We start from the raw sequence: 15,309 nt of genomic DNA, 5'->3' as shown, positions 1-15,309 counted from the left end.
TTGAATACAAAACAATAATTACGTTCTAGGGTAGATATGTTGAATATAAAACAATAATTACGTTCTAGGGTAGATATATTGAATACAAAACATAACTTACGTTCTAGGGTAGATATATTGAATATAAAACAATAATTACGTTCTAGGGTGGATATATTGAATACAAAACAATAATTACGTTCTAGGGTGGATATATTGAATACAAAACATTAATTACGTTCTAGGGTGGATATATTGAATATAAAACAATAATTACGTTCTAGGGTAGATATATTGAATATAAAACAATAATTACGTTCTAGGGTAGATATATTGAATATAAAACATAACTGACGTTCTAGGGTAGATATGTTGAATACAAAACAATAATTACGTTCTAGGGTAGATATATTGAATACAAAACATAACTGACGTTCTAAGGTAGATTTATTGAATATAAAACAATAATTACGTTCTAGGGTAGATATATTGCATACAAAACATATATAAATCGAATAAATCATTAACATACATTAAAATAAATTCCATCAGTTATAAAGGATACAGCTTACTATGTAAACCTCGTGTTTTCTAGTTCTGCGACTGACATGTGATGTTACTTCAAACCTATTTCCGCTTTGTAATACTGCATTCCCTTTTTCTCTTTTTAACCACTCGGGCATGTCGGCGAGAATTACGTTCTAGGACAGAGGATAAAGTGCGTACCTGAAATTTGTCACATAAGCTGCCTGATTATATTGCATTGCTATGGAAGCTGTGTAGGCTAAGTACTCTTGTGAAGTGTTAGGAGTAGTATCAAAACTGTGGTTGGTGAAAGGTTTCTGAATGTATTTTAGATCAGCTTTAGTTTATAGTGAAAATGATCCCCACCAAACCTACTATAATGTGTTGCTTAACCTGTAACGTCGCCGTCGTCGCCCCACGGGGAATACCGGCTAACTGCCCTATAACTTCGGACAGTTACTTTCGTAACTTATCGTCCCCAAATATATCTTAAGCAATTTATTGTATTGTACCGTATGGTGTGTTAAGAATAATCTGCAAACCAGTTTTGGTATGAAATACTTAATTTTCTATGTCATTTTATTACCCATAATTGCTTTTTACCTACGTTTTTAATGATTTAGGCATTACTAGAAATCACACGTTAGTCTTAATCAGAGGATACTAGGTTTATTAGTCATATTGACAAATGACATAATATGTCTATTTATGTGGTAACTCTTAATCCGGCACAAGATGTTTAAAATAACACCAACCCACAAGTCTGCTTCAATTAAAATGTTGTTGTCAGCTATCTCATAATTGTTCACCTACATATTCATTATTTACCGTTTACCCACACAATGATGATGATTTTAAATGTATGTATCGCTTGAATGTTAGGCTGGTGCTATGGTTGCTATGATAGAATTACTAAATAAACATATGCTTTACTTAATAATTCATGGTTTATTTAGGTCAATAAGTTTTGAAACTCATGCTGTTGTCACCGCAGGTTGAATTCAAAATCGTGTGTGCCAAATAAAGACTGGTTCTTTATTAATAGTAGATGACATATTTGTATTGAATAAACAAAACATTGCGTAAGATGCCGTTCAGCAGTCTCTTTCGTAAAAAGAAAGACAAAGTGGTGGCAACCAAACCTCAACCTCAACCAGCACCAGCTGTAACCGCTTCTCTTGAAGATAATGCTGTGAAACAAAAACTGGTTTTCAATGCACAGGTTATTATATTAAACTTAACAGTGTATTGCTAATTGCTAGTATTATCTTTTACAAAATATAGACCACTTGAGTTGTATGAATTATATATTTATTATATTTATAGAGAGAGAGAGATACTTATCTCTTCTATTACTAAAATAGTTATCCAAAAATAAATGGAGGAAATTAACCGTATGAAAAAGTGTTAGTGATTGTTATTTGTTGAACCCAAACATAAACTTACAATGTTCTAGTTAATTCAACATTTTATAAGGAAGTTTAGTCTATCATTTAACTAAGGTACATCAGTTAAGGTGTAAAAATGACTTTATTAGTCTTTTCGACAAAAATGGGGTTTATTAAACAAAAAATAAAATTCTGTTTTAATGTATAACTTATCAACTGTATAATGCAGCTTGCTCAAGGAAGCCCAACAGCAAGTATTGAAGGTTTTTCAAACGTTAAAGAACTTTACAAGAAACTTTCTGAAGCTTTTAATATTCCTGTTTCAGAGGTAAAAGAAACCAATAAACTATTTAAAAAATATTAAACCTTAATGGAAAATGATTAAATTTGGTTCACCACTTTGCCAAGTCAATGTGCCATTAGCTGTCTGTTGATGATTAGTTTAACACCAGTACAGTACCCTGCAGCCTATTTTACTACATGCCAGTGATGCCACTAATTTAAAATTTGCATAAGAATGGATCTAAATGGCATATTTTAAAATAAATTAGTTAATTGTTGATAAATTTTATTTGAATCAAAGGTCGATTTTTTTTAGAAGAGGATGGTTAAATACATTTATTTATGTAAAAACAAAAACTCTCTTCATAAAACTAACTCCACTCTTCATATGAGAAGTGAAAGTCATGCTCATTTAGTCTTAAATAATAAATAAATATTGATATTATATGCCTTGCATAGGTTTACTGGGACTGATATTTATTTTAAGTTAACCAAAACACCATTCTGAAAAAATTTTAAAATAAAATTGTCATAAATTGTTTAGTTATCTGAACTAACATACATGGTTCCAAAATTTATGGTCTTAAAGTTCAGCCTGAATCCTAAAAATATTTTGTAACTAACAAGCAAATATAGATTAATATAGAGTTTAAGCACTTTGTCATGATTTGATGTTGAAAGATCTATTTTTAACATAGATAATCTTCTGTACATTGAACACTCACAAGTGTGATATGGAGAGATTGCTTGGGGCACAAATCGGTTTGGATGATTTCATATTTGTGCACACCAAAGGTTTGTTTACAGCCATTGTCATTGTGTAATGACATAATATTTATGTTTCAAAATGCATAATCAGAATATTAAAGTATATATAGGACTCATGTCTGTTTGATAAGAACACACATGTTTTTTTTACTTTGACAGGCAGCTTAAGAAGGTAAAATGTGTTTGATCTTTGGTGTATAAAAACAGCCATATCTAACCTGACATAGGTGTTTAGTGTGTAAGTAAAACATGTCTATTTTTTACCTTTGATTGGATATTGATTATGTGACTTAAAAACACAAGTGATATAAGCCTTGTTTATTGTAACTAGGTGAAAAGAAAGTTTTAACCCTAACCAAGTCTGAAGCAGCTCTTGGGTTGACAATTACCGATAATGGAGCTGGTTATCCATTTGTCAAACGAATTCGGGTGAGTTGTGACTTTACATCAGATTTCTTTAGTAGCTGCCATGTGTATAGCAGCTGGTGACAGGTGTCACTACTATGTAATCCCATTTATTAATACAGACACCTGTTGTTGTGAAATGTAGAATAAATAATAAAACGGTGTTTATTTTGGGATAATCAATTAGTAGGCTAATTAATTATAAATGCAGGTTCATATAAACTATTTTATTTTATACGAGTTCCTATCACAAATTGTGTCACATGTCCTGAAGTTAAGGCCGCAGTGAGTTAGTTTACTATATTAACTACTACACTTAATATATTCGAACAATTATTTTGAATTTATTCCCACGCAGCTATGGTACAACCAGTTTTGCATGGGGTATTAATAGCACACCAAACCCTGATATGAAAATTAGCCTAAAGATGTGATTAGATTGGTTTGAATGTGGGTTTGGTTTTCATGGCTCATTTATGATGCACTTACTTTAACAAAGGTCACTTAGCAACACTCGTCTAATAAAATAATCTTAGCAAAACAAATCAGCTTTGCTTTCCAGTCATGTGTGTCAGTATGAATGTAATCCATTCATGAGCAATATTATTACATTAAGAGTTTAAACTACTTGGTTTATCTTTTAAATTAAACTGTTACAGTAAGATGATCATTATAACTCGTGTATGCAGTGGACAAGTGGTTGGCTAGGAGTATTTAAAAGAATCTATTTATTTAATTTTATTTTAATTGGTTCATCAAACATTTTATATTAATATTTTTTGCTTAATTATTTCATGTTTATAATGTTAAATAAATAGCCTTGCCAACCGACACCAATAGGCATACTTATGAATTTATTATACCTATTATTCAAAATGTAATTTATTTTCACGTAAAGGAACTTGAGCCATGAGGTGTATGCGACAAGACACCAATGTTAAAACAACTCTTGTTGCCCCGCCACCTGAGGTAAATAAATTACATTCGTTCAATTACCCATTTTTTATCTTTCGTAGGCTGGTTCAGTTGTTGAAAAATATGAAACAGTTTGTGTTGGTGATCATATTGAATCAATAGACAATGTATCTACTGTTGGAACAAGACATTTCCAGGTAGCTAAACAACTCAAGGACATTCCACTCAACACAACATTTCTTCTCACACTGGTGGAACCTAAGAAAGGATTTGGTAAGATCACTAAGACGATATTGATGAATAATAATCATAGCGTAGCTTACAACCAAAGGTTTTAGGTTCAAGGCCCAATGTTGCCACCATTGGGAGTTCCTATGTTCTGAATGGTCACTGCTCTCAAATTGTTAGCTATTAAAAAATAAATTATGAAAAACAATCACCCGCAGTCTAACTGTTATAGTGTTATGTATCTGGTAACTAGTAAGTGGGCACTATGTTATAATTAGAACATCTGCATTATAAATTGTCTTACCATGTGTGGTCAAATCAGTGACGTTAATTTATTTAATAAATTTAAGTAGCTCATACATTTGTATGGTAGGGTGGGCGTCACATTTGATAGTAAACAAACAACATTCAAAGAATTATACATCCGTATTCTTACGACTCCCTTGGACCGTTTATAATTGCACGATCAGGATATTTAAATATTGTGTGCTAAAGGTGTCCCATCTTCCCCCACCCTACTTTATATAAATATACACCTTGTATAAGTTTGTATGTATATGTATTATGGAATAACTTTACCAAGTTGTTTTATATGTACAGACATGATTGCGCAACGTGGGGCAGGTAAGGCAACTCCAAGCAGTAACAACCTTGGGACAGGCAAGTCAACTGTACGTCTACGGTCTAAAGGTCCTGCCACATTGGAAGAAGCTGTAAGTATTAATGTTTGCTGATAATTTTACATTGAATATCTAAAACAATGGTAATGTTGGTCAACTTTTATGTTCGGTGTGGTTCTATTTTTAGATACATTTGGTATTTTATTAGCCATTATATAGCAATCTGTTTAAAACAAATGCCAACATTGGTCTGAAATTTATTTATATAAAAGTGTTATACTAATACCAGTATATCACATATATTTCTCTTATGTATTTTTAGCATTAAAAAAGACATGTTGCAACTTATTATACTTAATAACTTTAAAACATATTACTATAATGATTATTTAAATAAAAAAAACGTAAAAACTTATGTATATTCCAGCCTTCGGAAGATGATGGCAAAGCTGTTGCGAGGATCGAAGATTTATTAGAAAGTTTCATGGGAATACGGGATGCTGATTTATGTGAGTGTGCTTGCTTTCTTTAGTTATGTGCCGTGTCTGCAACATGGTAGGTTACTGTATTGTGAAATCAACTGCATAATATATATAATATGACTATAATTATTTAAACACCTTACCATGAGTTCACAAACTTTTTACAGCATAGCAAAACTTGGATTTTTTATAAAAAACTTATATTTTTAATAACATATGCCAACTTTTCTATTAATTAATAACTAGTAAATTTCATGGCACATAGTTTGACAACTAATGCACAGGACGCATGGTCCCTGGGGTAGATTTGACATTTGATGTAATAATGAGTCGTAGCGTTATCAGCGTATCATATTTTTTTTTTTTATTTACCATATTTTGCTCTGCAAGTGCAAGAAAGTTGCTTATTAAGTATTATTACAGCAAGTACAATATGGGAATGTGGGAAGAGCAAAAACAATCCAGATGAGTTTGTTTCTTCTTTAAATGATCAGCTTGGGGAATTTGGATTCCCGCAAGAATTTATCTTCGATGTGTGGGGCGTGGTGCTGGATATGAGGTCGAAAAACACATTTTAATTTTTCGCAATTGAGAACCATTTTAACACTGCAATTATTATCGTCATAAATCACATTTTATCATTGGTGCAATTTATAATTTTATCATCAAATGTTGAAAATTGTGAAGCATTAAGTCACTGTGGCTGGTTGCAATTTTAATTCTATCCAATCAGCAATTTAAATGTTTTATTATTCATTCCATTGGATGTTTTATAAGTGCTCCGATTTCTATTCGATTTTGTTGTGAAAAACCCTGTGTAGTTTCATATTAAAAGTTATCGTAAAATGACCTGATTGTGGTTGATTGTGTATATCTGTACAAAAAAGAATGTAAAGGCAAAAATACAAAGTTTAGTCAACTTAGCTATTCTGTATTCAGTCTTAATATAAACCAGTATTATTTCAAAACAGTGTACCTGTTAAAAAAGTTAAAAAAAGGTATTTTTACAAACGTATAGAACTTACTTGTCACGCGGGGGCAATGACCTATACCATATCACTTTCAACCAAATCATCAAACATTGGTCATATAAAATAGACTTCCTTATTTCACACATATTACCACTAAGTCACACACTCAGTAGTATTTATTAAACGTGAGACTTACCAAGCAACTTAACCTTATTTTTTCTATATGCAAATGTATAAATGGCCAGATTACAAAGCAAAGTAAAACTTTTTCCAGCTCTTGCCTGTAACTAACTCATTGGTGTAGGTCAAGAATTTCATCCTACAATACTCATTGATGCAGTTAAACACAATTTATTGGGAGAACGCAATGTACAAACAAATGGCAGTGGTAGAAAAAAAAATGGAACTGTTTTCAATCAGCATGAAAGAACTTTAAATCCTGGCTCACTGTAAAATAAAGCAGAATTAGTACAGGTGCTCACAAAATATATAAGCAATATTCATGTAGACCACCAGACCACTTGGTTCTGAAAACTGAAATTGAACTTCCTAAATAATGGTTGTGTTAATTCACCTACAGTCCTATTTCAGTGATTTTCACTTATTTTTAAACATTTTTTTTCAATTATTTTAAAACAACTTTTTATTTACAAAATTGTACTAAAGCCCAAGAGAACCTCTTTTCAAGACACAAACAACTAAAATACTAGACCTTTTCATTGCTTCCATTCGCAGTAACTTCCTTCACAGAATTGTGGTTTCCATTGCTTTGAATGACAGCAGTTGGTTCATTTTCTTGCTTCATTTTCTTGGTTGAAGCAGTTTCATTTGAAACTCCATTCGATTCATCATCGGGTGAGGAACGCTGTGGAAACAAATTTCTATTCATGTTTGCGGAAGTTCACAGTTAATCCAGTTTAATACGACTGCTTATCTCTTTCAAAATAACAGACATAAATGGCTAAAAACTTTAAATTACGCCAAGAATTAATTTTTTGCTAAACAGAATAGACTGGCGTTTTTTGTGCTAGAACATTAGTGTTTAAAAATAATTTATTATGATAAATAATTAGATATCAAGAACAAAATATATTTGTGTAATCAAGTGCAAGTTCTGAAATACAGCCTTTATAACCTTCATTATCATCTAAGTTTTATTCAATAAACTACCTTTCTACGAACAAGATGAGAAATATCATTGGTTGCTTGTTTCATCGGACTTTTCGGGATTTCTGTTGCAGCAGATTCCTTTAAAATAGAAATTATACAATTATTTGTACTGTAATGGTTTAGAATTATGAAGTTTAATTTTATTACCAATTATGTTTTTAAACATTAATTTTTATATCCTACACTACTACACACATGTTTGTTCACAGTTACTTGAATAAAAAACGCTGTACAGGCTCAGTGCATGCAGCAACCACGTCCGGCGCCGTGGCGTAGTGGTTAGCGCGCCTGCCTGTAACCATTAGGTAATGGGTTCAAGGCCTGTCGCTGCTACCATTGTGGGCGTATGTGTCCTTGGGCAAGACACTTTACGACAATTGCTCCAACCCAGTGGTCACTAATGGGTTGTCAAAATTATCAGCCATACAAAAAATAAATAAAAAAATCCCAAAAAAATAATCACCCACTAAGTAACATACATGGTAACTCGTAAGCTGGCACGAGGTGTTAAACCCGTGTGATAACGACCGTCGTTTTCCGGCCACGCGAGGATAAAGTAAGTTACATTCATACATTCAACCAATGACAATATTATTTGACTTAATTTCATATACATCCTACTTTTATTAATTAGTGAACTCACATTTTCAGCAGCAAATATATGTTTGCTTCCACTTCCACCTGCACCTGCACTTGAAGGAGTTCTGAATGGTGAGCCGTCCAATCTACCTTCCTGTCGCTTCATGATTATCACATCCTCAATCTGTAATGAAAATAATGAAATAATATATTCTACAATAAAAATCTAATATGCTTATCAGTACAATACCTATTATCCTGAAATGGTTTAGTAACCAAATCAATAATATAATTCTACACAAGTTCTTGATAATTAGACAGCATTATATACAAATCAAACCATCAAGAATAACATGTTTACTTTCCATAGCTGATTAAGTTTAGTGGTTTACTATCATGGATATCACAATTTTTTATTTCAAGATATTTTAAATCAATCCAACCTTTGAGTTAATGTCGGGCAGAAGATCTTTGATCTCTCCTATCTCAGCACATTCAGCCAATGTTTCACTTTGATTTTCCTTCTTGCGGTCGTTTTCATCAATTCGTTCATTTAGGTATTCTTATAAAATATGATATTGTTACTTTTTGGGTAAATAATTACCCAGCTAAAGATATACACAATATAAGGTGCGCAGGTCAGTTATTTTGTTATTACTTTGTATTACATATTTGCCGTCCGCAAAACAAACTCAGAATAAATACTTTTAATTCGTTTCAAACGAGAAATTGCAATCAACAACTTCCTCACCCATTCTTGCATCCAAGACATTCAATGAAGCTGTGTAATGTTCCAATGCGTTATCATATCGCTTATCGAATGTATATGCAAGACCTAGGTTATAATGTGTCTCTGCCAATCTACGATCGTGTTTTGCAAGAAGTTCCTGGAATTCAAATGAATGACTGTTAAATACAGATTTTTTCGTATAGCCGAAAATTGCTTGGCCCATCATATAAGACACTGGTCATATAGGATTTTATATACAGCATGCCCACCATTAAGTTACACCATGCGCAACTTTATTGGAAACAAAATGCAGATATGCATTATGAAACAGGTGTTCAGAAAAACGCAGTTTTGAAACCTTATCTAGTTTTGCATGTTGTTATTAGGGATGCACATTACAGAATAATTAGGTATTCTAGGATATCCTAGAACACTTTATTTCAAATCTAGAATTCCGAATCTAGAATTTCGAATCTTTTTATATTTATAGGAAAAAATAATTTAACCACATAAGTCAGTTTATTGACTCTTTCATAGTAGCCTTGTTGGATCATGAGCTGTAGAATGATCAAAAACTGTACTATTATTGAGTAGTTTTTGCGTCATGAAACGTATAGCATGCTATGAAAAGACGTCGCGAAACGTTTACTCTCGAAAGTCCCACAAACACAAAAATTTGACAATATAGTGCATGAAATGGCGTGTGATGATGTCATTAAACAGAACACCGAATCCCGTAATTAGATTGGAATACAAAAGGATTCGAATCTCACGGATTCGAAATTCTGTAATGTGCATCCCTAGTTGTTATTACAACTACATATATTGTGTATTGTTAAAACATATCACTTTTTAAATCTATTGAAAATTAATTTGATAATTAACCTTATGAATGACCAACGACTCAAGGAAGTCCCCGATGGATTGAGAATAATTTTCAACTTCAAGTCCCAACTCTCCTAATTTCGAATGACATTGCGCAACCAGAAGAGAATTATCTTCACTTTTCGGTTTTCTGGGCAAAAGAATGAAATTATGCTTTTGTTTTAAAGAAACTTAATATATAGGAACATTATAAAAACCTAATCATCTTGTTAAAACAACCATTAAACTGGTTGCAATGGCACAATGTTAAAGTTATTACTTTATAAGCAGAGGATACTACATACCAGCTACTAGTTTTGTAGCTATCCTTGGGAAAAATGCTTAAAATAGAATTGATCCAACCCTGTGGCAACTAATAGTTTACCCAAACTTGTAGCCTAAAAAAATGTTCTAACTCAGTTGCCCACCAATAACTTGTCTATCATCACATACACACACGGTAAGACAAAACAAAAACACAAACTTTTGGTAAAGAACTTTAGCAAGTTCCAACATCTCCCACGCGAGTTGCATGTTGGGAACATCATCAGGATCCTCAGTGTCTTCATCTTTTACATCTTCATCTTTAACTCCTCCACTTGTGCTTGGTTCATCAGCTTCCATGGGAACATCTGTATTTTAGATGAAATATATTTACAAATATACTATTTAATAAATGCAATACTACAATAAAAATGAAATAAATGAGCAATTTACTGCTTTAACACACCATGGGAAATGAAAGGTAAAATAATCAATAAAAAACTAAATATTGAGTAAAATGCGGATTACAATAAAATCAGTCTGTTTGTTTTATTAATATTATAATATCCATGCATGGGATATCTCATTTAATGAACAAATTCACATCTAGAACGAATGTTTTTTCTTAAATTTCTTTTTATGTTACGTATCATAACATGAACACACCTGAAGTATCTGCTGGTTTTTCTTCCTTCTTTGTGTCTTCACTCTTCTTTGTTGAATCATCTTTTGACTCTTCTTGCTTTGCATCAGGATCTAAAATGCATAGGGAACTGTTTAGTATATGATGTTGATGTTTACTTGTCTTTGTGGATTGTTAAATTGTATATTTTATATTGAAATGAAAAATTTTTTTAAACAACTACCCTCGTCCATCTATTCCTGTTAAAATTCTTCATCTAAACTTTTACCTTCTGTGGTTGGTTTATCTTCCGAGCATTCCATCTCTTCTTTCTCATTTTCATCTTTTTTCTCCTGGTTTTCATCTTTTTTCTCCTTGTTTTCATCTTTTTTCTCTTTGTTTTCATCTTTTTTCTCTTTGTTTTCATCTTTTTTCTCCTGGTTTTCATCTTTTTCCTTTTTCTCATCTTTGTCATCTTTTTCACTCTCATCTTGTGTGTCCTCATCTTCATTCTCTGTTGCCATGGCAGCCACCACTTCCTCTCTTAATTCTTTTCGTTTTTCAACTAAAAACCGCCCCAACATTTTTAGTTGATTATTTGTTTATGACACAACATATATAGCAACTAAACTGGCACATATATAAATATTTTTAGTTTTACATCTTGTAACTTTTGTAGTACATACGTCTCAACTATCAACTATTTCTGGTTCCTTGCCAAATTTTAAAACAGGTCATTTTTTTACTAAAGATATATATAACAGTTAGTTTTTTACTCAAGACATATATATACATTGGTATAAAGTGCTGTAAACATTAATTGTTAGTACTAGCCTAATGTAATTTTACTTTCTTAGCTTACGTGTACTTTTTAAATAAAAATACAACAAAAAGAATATATACAAAAACAGTAGGGGATCTAGAGGTTTTAACCGAGAGATCAAAAATCTCACTTGAAACCTACTACAATAAAATTCTACATAAACAGTGACTTTACTACACGTAGGACGTAGCATAGATTAATGTTGCTATCATGGGCAAGTAAAAGTGGTGAATTTTGTTGACTTGTACACACATTGCAAATATTAGTTATTTTTCTGCTGAACACCCTATCAGAACATTCCTAGATGTACATATATACATATATGTAATATGCCGGTTTATTTCCATTTCTAAAAATCACTGAAATTGCTGCCTAAATTTCTTAATGTTTATTTATTTGTGATGAATCCTTTAAAAATTGAAACAATACAACAAGGAGTGCTTGAATATTTTGAGAACACTGGGTAGGAGGCTAAAGGTTAGAAACATTATGGTTTATAACTTAGGATTTGTCTGCTTATAATTGACATGGGAAATTGATCTTCAGCATCAATGATCTTACCTGGTAAATTCTTTGTTTTTTCAAACTGGTTTCCTTCTCCTTCCGATTCTGATGAAGCTTCTTCAACTTGTGGAACTGAATATTCATCAAAATTATTTTAATTGTTTTATGGCGAGATGCAAAGGTTGAAAAAATGTTTTATGGCGAGATGCAAAGGTTGAAAAAGTTATGAAACTCCTGCTAAAACAAGTTAACAAACAGTTTTTATAAAACAAAATATTCCATTAGTAATGCTACTAAATAAGTTAAACTTTGTATATTTCTATGTTACCTCCTTTCAAAGCATTTCCGAGCACTCCATTTTCAACTCGTGCCAACTCCAGCAATGCCTTACCATAGAAATAAAATGACTCGGCACATTCATGCGATGTTTCACCAAATCTTTCCGATCTAAAGAACACAAATGATGTATTGCGTTGGTTTACACAATTCATTTACAAATTAATAGAGAATAGTATTTTCCACCTTAAGTGCAACCTATTTATGACAATTTTTAACCAGTTTTCCTCGACCAACCACAATATTTGTCATTTTAACCATATTATAAACAGTGAATCATTTTAATCTTTAAACGGTCTTTGCATTTTTATGTTTAGTAAATATTTAGTGACTTATTATTGATATATATATATATATATATATATTTAATTAATAAAACCTTAATTTTTGTTAGACTTGAAACATTTAACATATTATCACTGGTCGTTGCTAAACAGCATAAATCCACTTACAAATTACCAGCAAAGCATTATGAACTTAATGATTACATTATCAAATATTAGGCAACAGTTAACGGTGCTTATCATGTTTCATGATTTCATTGTCAATCATATTTTAAATAAAATAACATTACAACAAAATGTGATTTATTTAAATAAATTCAGGCGAATAATGCTTTTCTAACTTACTGAAGTGCCGATGTGGCTTGGAAACAAGCTACTGCCTCAGGAAAATCCCCACAGAGTAGATTTTTCTTTCCATTGGCAAGATTGATGGCATATTCATTCTCCAAGTCTTGTTCACTGGAAAAATATTCAGCATTATTTTACTTTAATATGAAATTATTGTTTTGTAGTTACTGAAAATATTTTCATGCTAATTTTAAACCATATGATGGAGAAACTTAAAAGGAAATTACTCCTGCCAAAGTTTTTACGTAACTTTTGGATAAACCATTTACACTCATTGTTTTAAACCAGTTAATTTTGACCGGTGCTTCACATTAAACAGTAATTTCAAGTAGAAAAAAACGGCGGATGGGAAACCCCACATTTATTACCTTCGCCGCCTGCGTATCATTCATGTTAACGTATACGTAAGTTATTTATTCGTGCAGTCCTGACAAAACAAACAGCTTTATATTATCATAAATCTGGATGGGAAGACAATGGCAATTGTGACCAACATAACTAGCTATGTGGTAATACATTTACGTTATTTGATTGCGCCATAATAGGGATTGTGACTAATGTAATACATAACAACACGAAACAATATTTAAACTCTCGTATGTTCGGAGAAATGTAGATCAGTGTATTACGGAATATAAAACACAGACAATCTTAAAGCACTATTAAATTCCTATGTGATTTTTAAAAAGGAAATTCGTTTCCCGTTTCGACGTGTAAGTTTTTTTTAACTATGGTAATCGCCGATTAGTTTAACAGTTTTATTAAACCAAAGAAAGGAAACCTAGTAAAGTATTCCTTGCATAACTAGCTTCTGTTAATAATTTTAAGGTTGACCGAACAAAGATTGTAGCATGTATTATAAATAACATTATGCCGTACTAAAAAGCTTTTAAGCAAAACTTTAGTTATATCCCCAAAATTTTAGTCCTGTAACACTTACGTGTGTGTTACCCATGACAATCACCGCGCAATCAAACCTTGATCAGGAAAAGATGACACATGATTGAGGCGTTTTAAATAAATTCATATGTTACGATAAGGGCCGTAGGAAAATCGTTGGCTTATATCCAAAAGCCTCGTTCGTGATAAAAGCGGCACACAAAGGTGCGGTTTTAGTTATAGAACAGCAACATATGATGTCAGATCCCACGCGTCACAGAAATCTGCCCGAAAAATATAACCGCAAACCTGTATCCACCGTTTTTGTTTTTTACGTGCCTGTTTATGGATTTTAAAGGAATTACACAGGCCAGGGTTTACAATCTAAGATACTTGTTGAAATTTGGCATCAGTGAAGATTTCTCCAGTTCATTAGTAGTTATGAATAACTTAGGATAAGTGGTACAGTAAGCAGATAACACAAATGGGCAGGATAGCACCTCACTCACTATTTAATCAACTCTATTCGTATAATTTAAATTTGGCTTCTATTATTTCCATGTAATTAAAATTATTACAAAGCACAGCCTATGTGACCATGATATTTTAATTGTTACTTTCAATATTTATGACTATAAATACCTATCACATATACTTTAATAAACATTACTTTTAACAAGTTTATAAACCCGTGTTTGCCAAAATACGCTACAGTTATAAAAACAAATACTTCGAAAACACGAAACCACCTTGTTTCAGTTTGTGTTGCTTCCTTTTCCGTAACCTTTGATGCGTCAACAACCATATTCTTTCGTAGTTGTACTGCAAATAAACAAAACTTAAAACGCGACAACCAAGTTTAATATTCGGAAAAGAAACGTGATGTTGGAGAAACGAAACAACCACAAAGAACAAATGTCGAAAGACGAAGGACAAATTATTTTTCGCCGCGCAAATTACGCGCGAGATAAATTTCCCACGTCGTCACAGATGAGTGCGGCAATAGACATGAAACATTTCAAAAAACAGGAAAATTTAAATATTTGTAAGTACTGTAAAAACATGCTGCCATTTACAGTAGGGAGAACAATTTTGGATTAAACATATTCGTCCAGTGCTGTGCCACAGTGACTAAAGCGACTGCATAGCCCAGAGGATCCCATTCAAGACTCGACGTTGCCATGCTGGCACCATGCTGGCACCATTGCATGTATGCCGTTGGGCAAGACCAGAGTCGTATAAACACCGAGTAGTCCAACTGCCGTGTTTGTGTGTCCAAAATAGAGCAAAAGTAGTGACTTTGGCAATGGGTTTAAACGAACTTGTTACGTTTTGTTTGTGTT

The 15,309-nt window shown here is 32.3% G+C and overlaps 2 protein-coding genes across 3 annotated transcripts; one reads left to right on the top strand and one right to left on the bottom strand.

The window, feature by feature from the left end:
* The first annotated feature begins 1,461 nt into the window (after positions 1-1,461).
* On the top strand, positions 1,462-6,441 carry LOC149735302 (PDZ domain-containing protein GIPC1-like). The gene is made up of 8 exons (XM_089878218.1): positions 1,462-1,726; positions 2,122-2,220; positions 2,873-2,969; positions 3,274-3,371; positions 4,364-4,535; positions 5,091-5,203; positions 5,538-5,619; positions 6,016-6,441. Exons 1-8 carry the CDS (start codon positions 1,592-1,594, stop codon positions 6,168-6,170), a joined length of 951 nt encoding a protein of 316 aa, XP_089734344.1. The 5' UTR covers positions 1,462-1,591; the 3' UTR covers positions 6,171-6,441.
* Positions 6,442-6,898: 457 nt separating this feature from the next.
* On the bottom strand, positions 6,899-14,965 carry LOC149735301 (protein HGV2-like). 2 transcript variants are annotated; one of them, XM_089878205.1, is made up of 14 exons: positions 14,716-14,964; positions 13,085-13,198; positions 12,448-12,566; positions 12,177-12,251; positions 11,082-11,357; positions 10,837-10,926; positions 10,391-10,538; positions 9,928-10,057; positions 9,064-9,199; positions 8,756-8,874; positions 8,377-8,496; positions 7,734-7,811; positions 7,276-7,428; positions 6,899-7,010 (listed from the first exon to the last, which is right to left on the bottom strand). In XM_089878205.1, the coding sequence occupies exons 1-14, from the start codon at positions 14,769-14,771 to the stop codon at positions 7,008-7,010; spliced, it is 1,617 nt and encodes a 538-aa protein (XP_089734331.1). In that variant the 5' UTR covers positions 14,772-14,964; the 3' UTR covers positions 6,899-7,007. The 2 variants fall into 2 exon arrangements, with proteins under 2 accessions (XP_089734331.1, XP_089734333.1); XM_089878207.1 differs by lacking the exon at positions 11,082-11,357 and having other exon boundaries at positions 14,716-14,965.
* Between the last annotated feature and the right edge of the window lie 344 nt (positions 14,966-15,309).

The sequence above is a fragment of the Ciona robusta genome, chromosome 5 (genome assembly GCF_009617815.1).
Source record: "Ciona robusta chromosome 5, ASM961781v2".
NCBI classification, from domain to species: Eukaryota; Metazoa; Chordata; class Ascidiacea; order Phlebobranchia; family Cionidae; genus Ciona; species Ciona robusta.
The sequence above is the reverse complement of the archived record's forward strand: the minus strand, read 5'-3'. Positions and strand labels throughout refer to the sequence as shown.

What these genes read in the sequence shown, in the direction of transcription:
- LOC149735302 (XM_089878218.1), top strand. Translation starts at nt 1,592, where the DNA reads ATGCCGTTCAGCAGTCTCTTTCGTAAAAAGAAAGACAAAGTGGTGGCA. An exon ending in AACTGGTTTTCAATGCACAG is followed by an intron (nt 1,727 to 2,121) that starts GTTATTATATTA and finishes TGTATAATGCAG; the next exon opens with CTTGCTCAAGGAAGCCCAAC. An exon ending in CTGCCACATTGGAAGAAGCT is followed by an intron (nt 5,204 to 5,537) that starts GTAAGTATTAAT and finishes TGTATATTCCAG; the next exon opens with CCTTCGGAAGATGATGGCAA.
- LOC149735301 (XM_089878205.1), bottom strand. Translation starts at nt 14,771, where the DNA reads ATGGTTGTTGACGCATCAAAGGTTACGGAAAAGGAAGCAACACAAACT. An exon ending in TGCCCGACATTAACTCAAAG is followed by an intron (nt 8,497 to 8,755) that starts GTTGGATTGATT and finishes TTTTCATTACAG; the next exon opens with ATTGAGGATGTGATAATCAT. An exon ending in ATATATTTGCTGCTGAAAAT is followed by an intron (nt 7,812 to 8,376) that starts GTGAGTTCACTA and finishes TCTATTTTAAAG; the next exon opens with GAATCTGCTGCAACAGAAAT.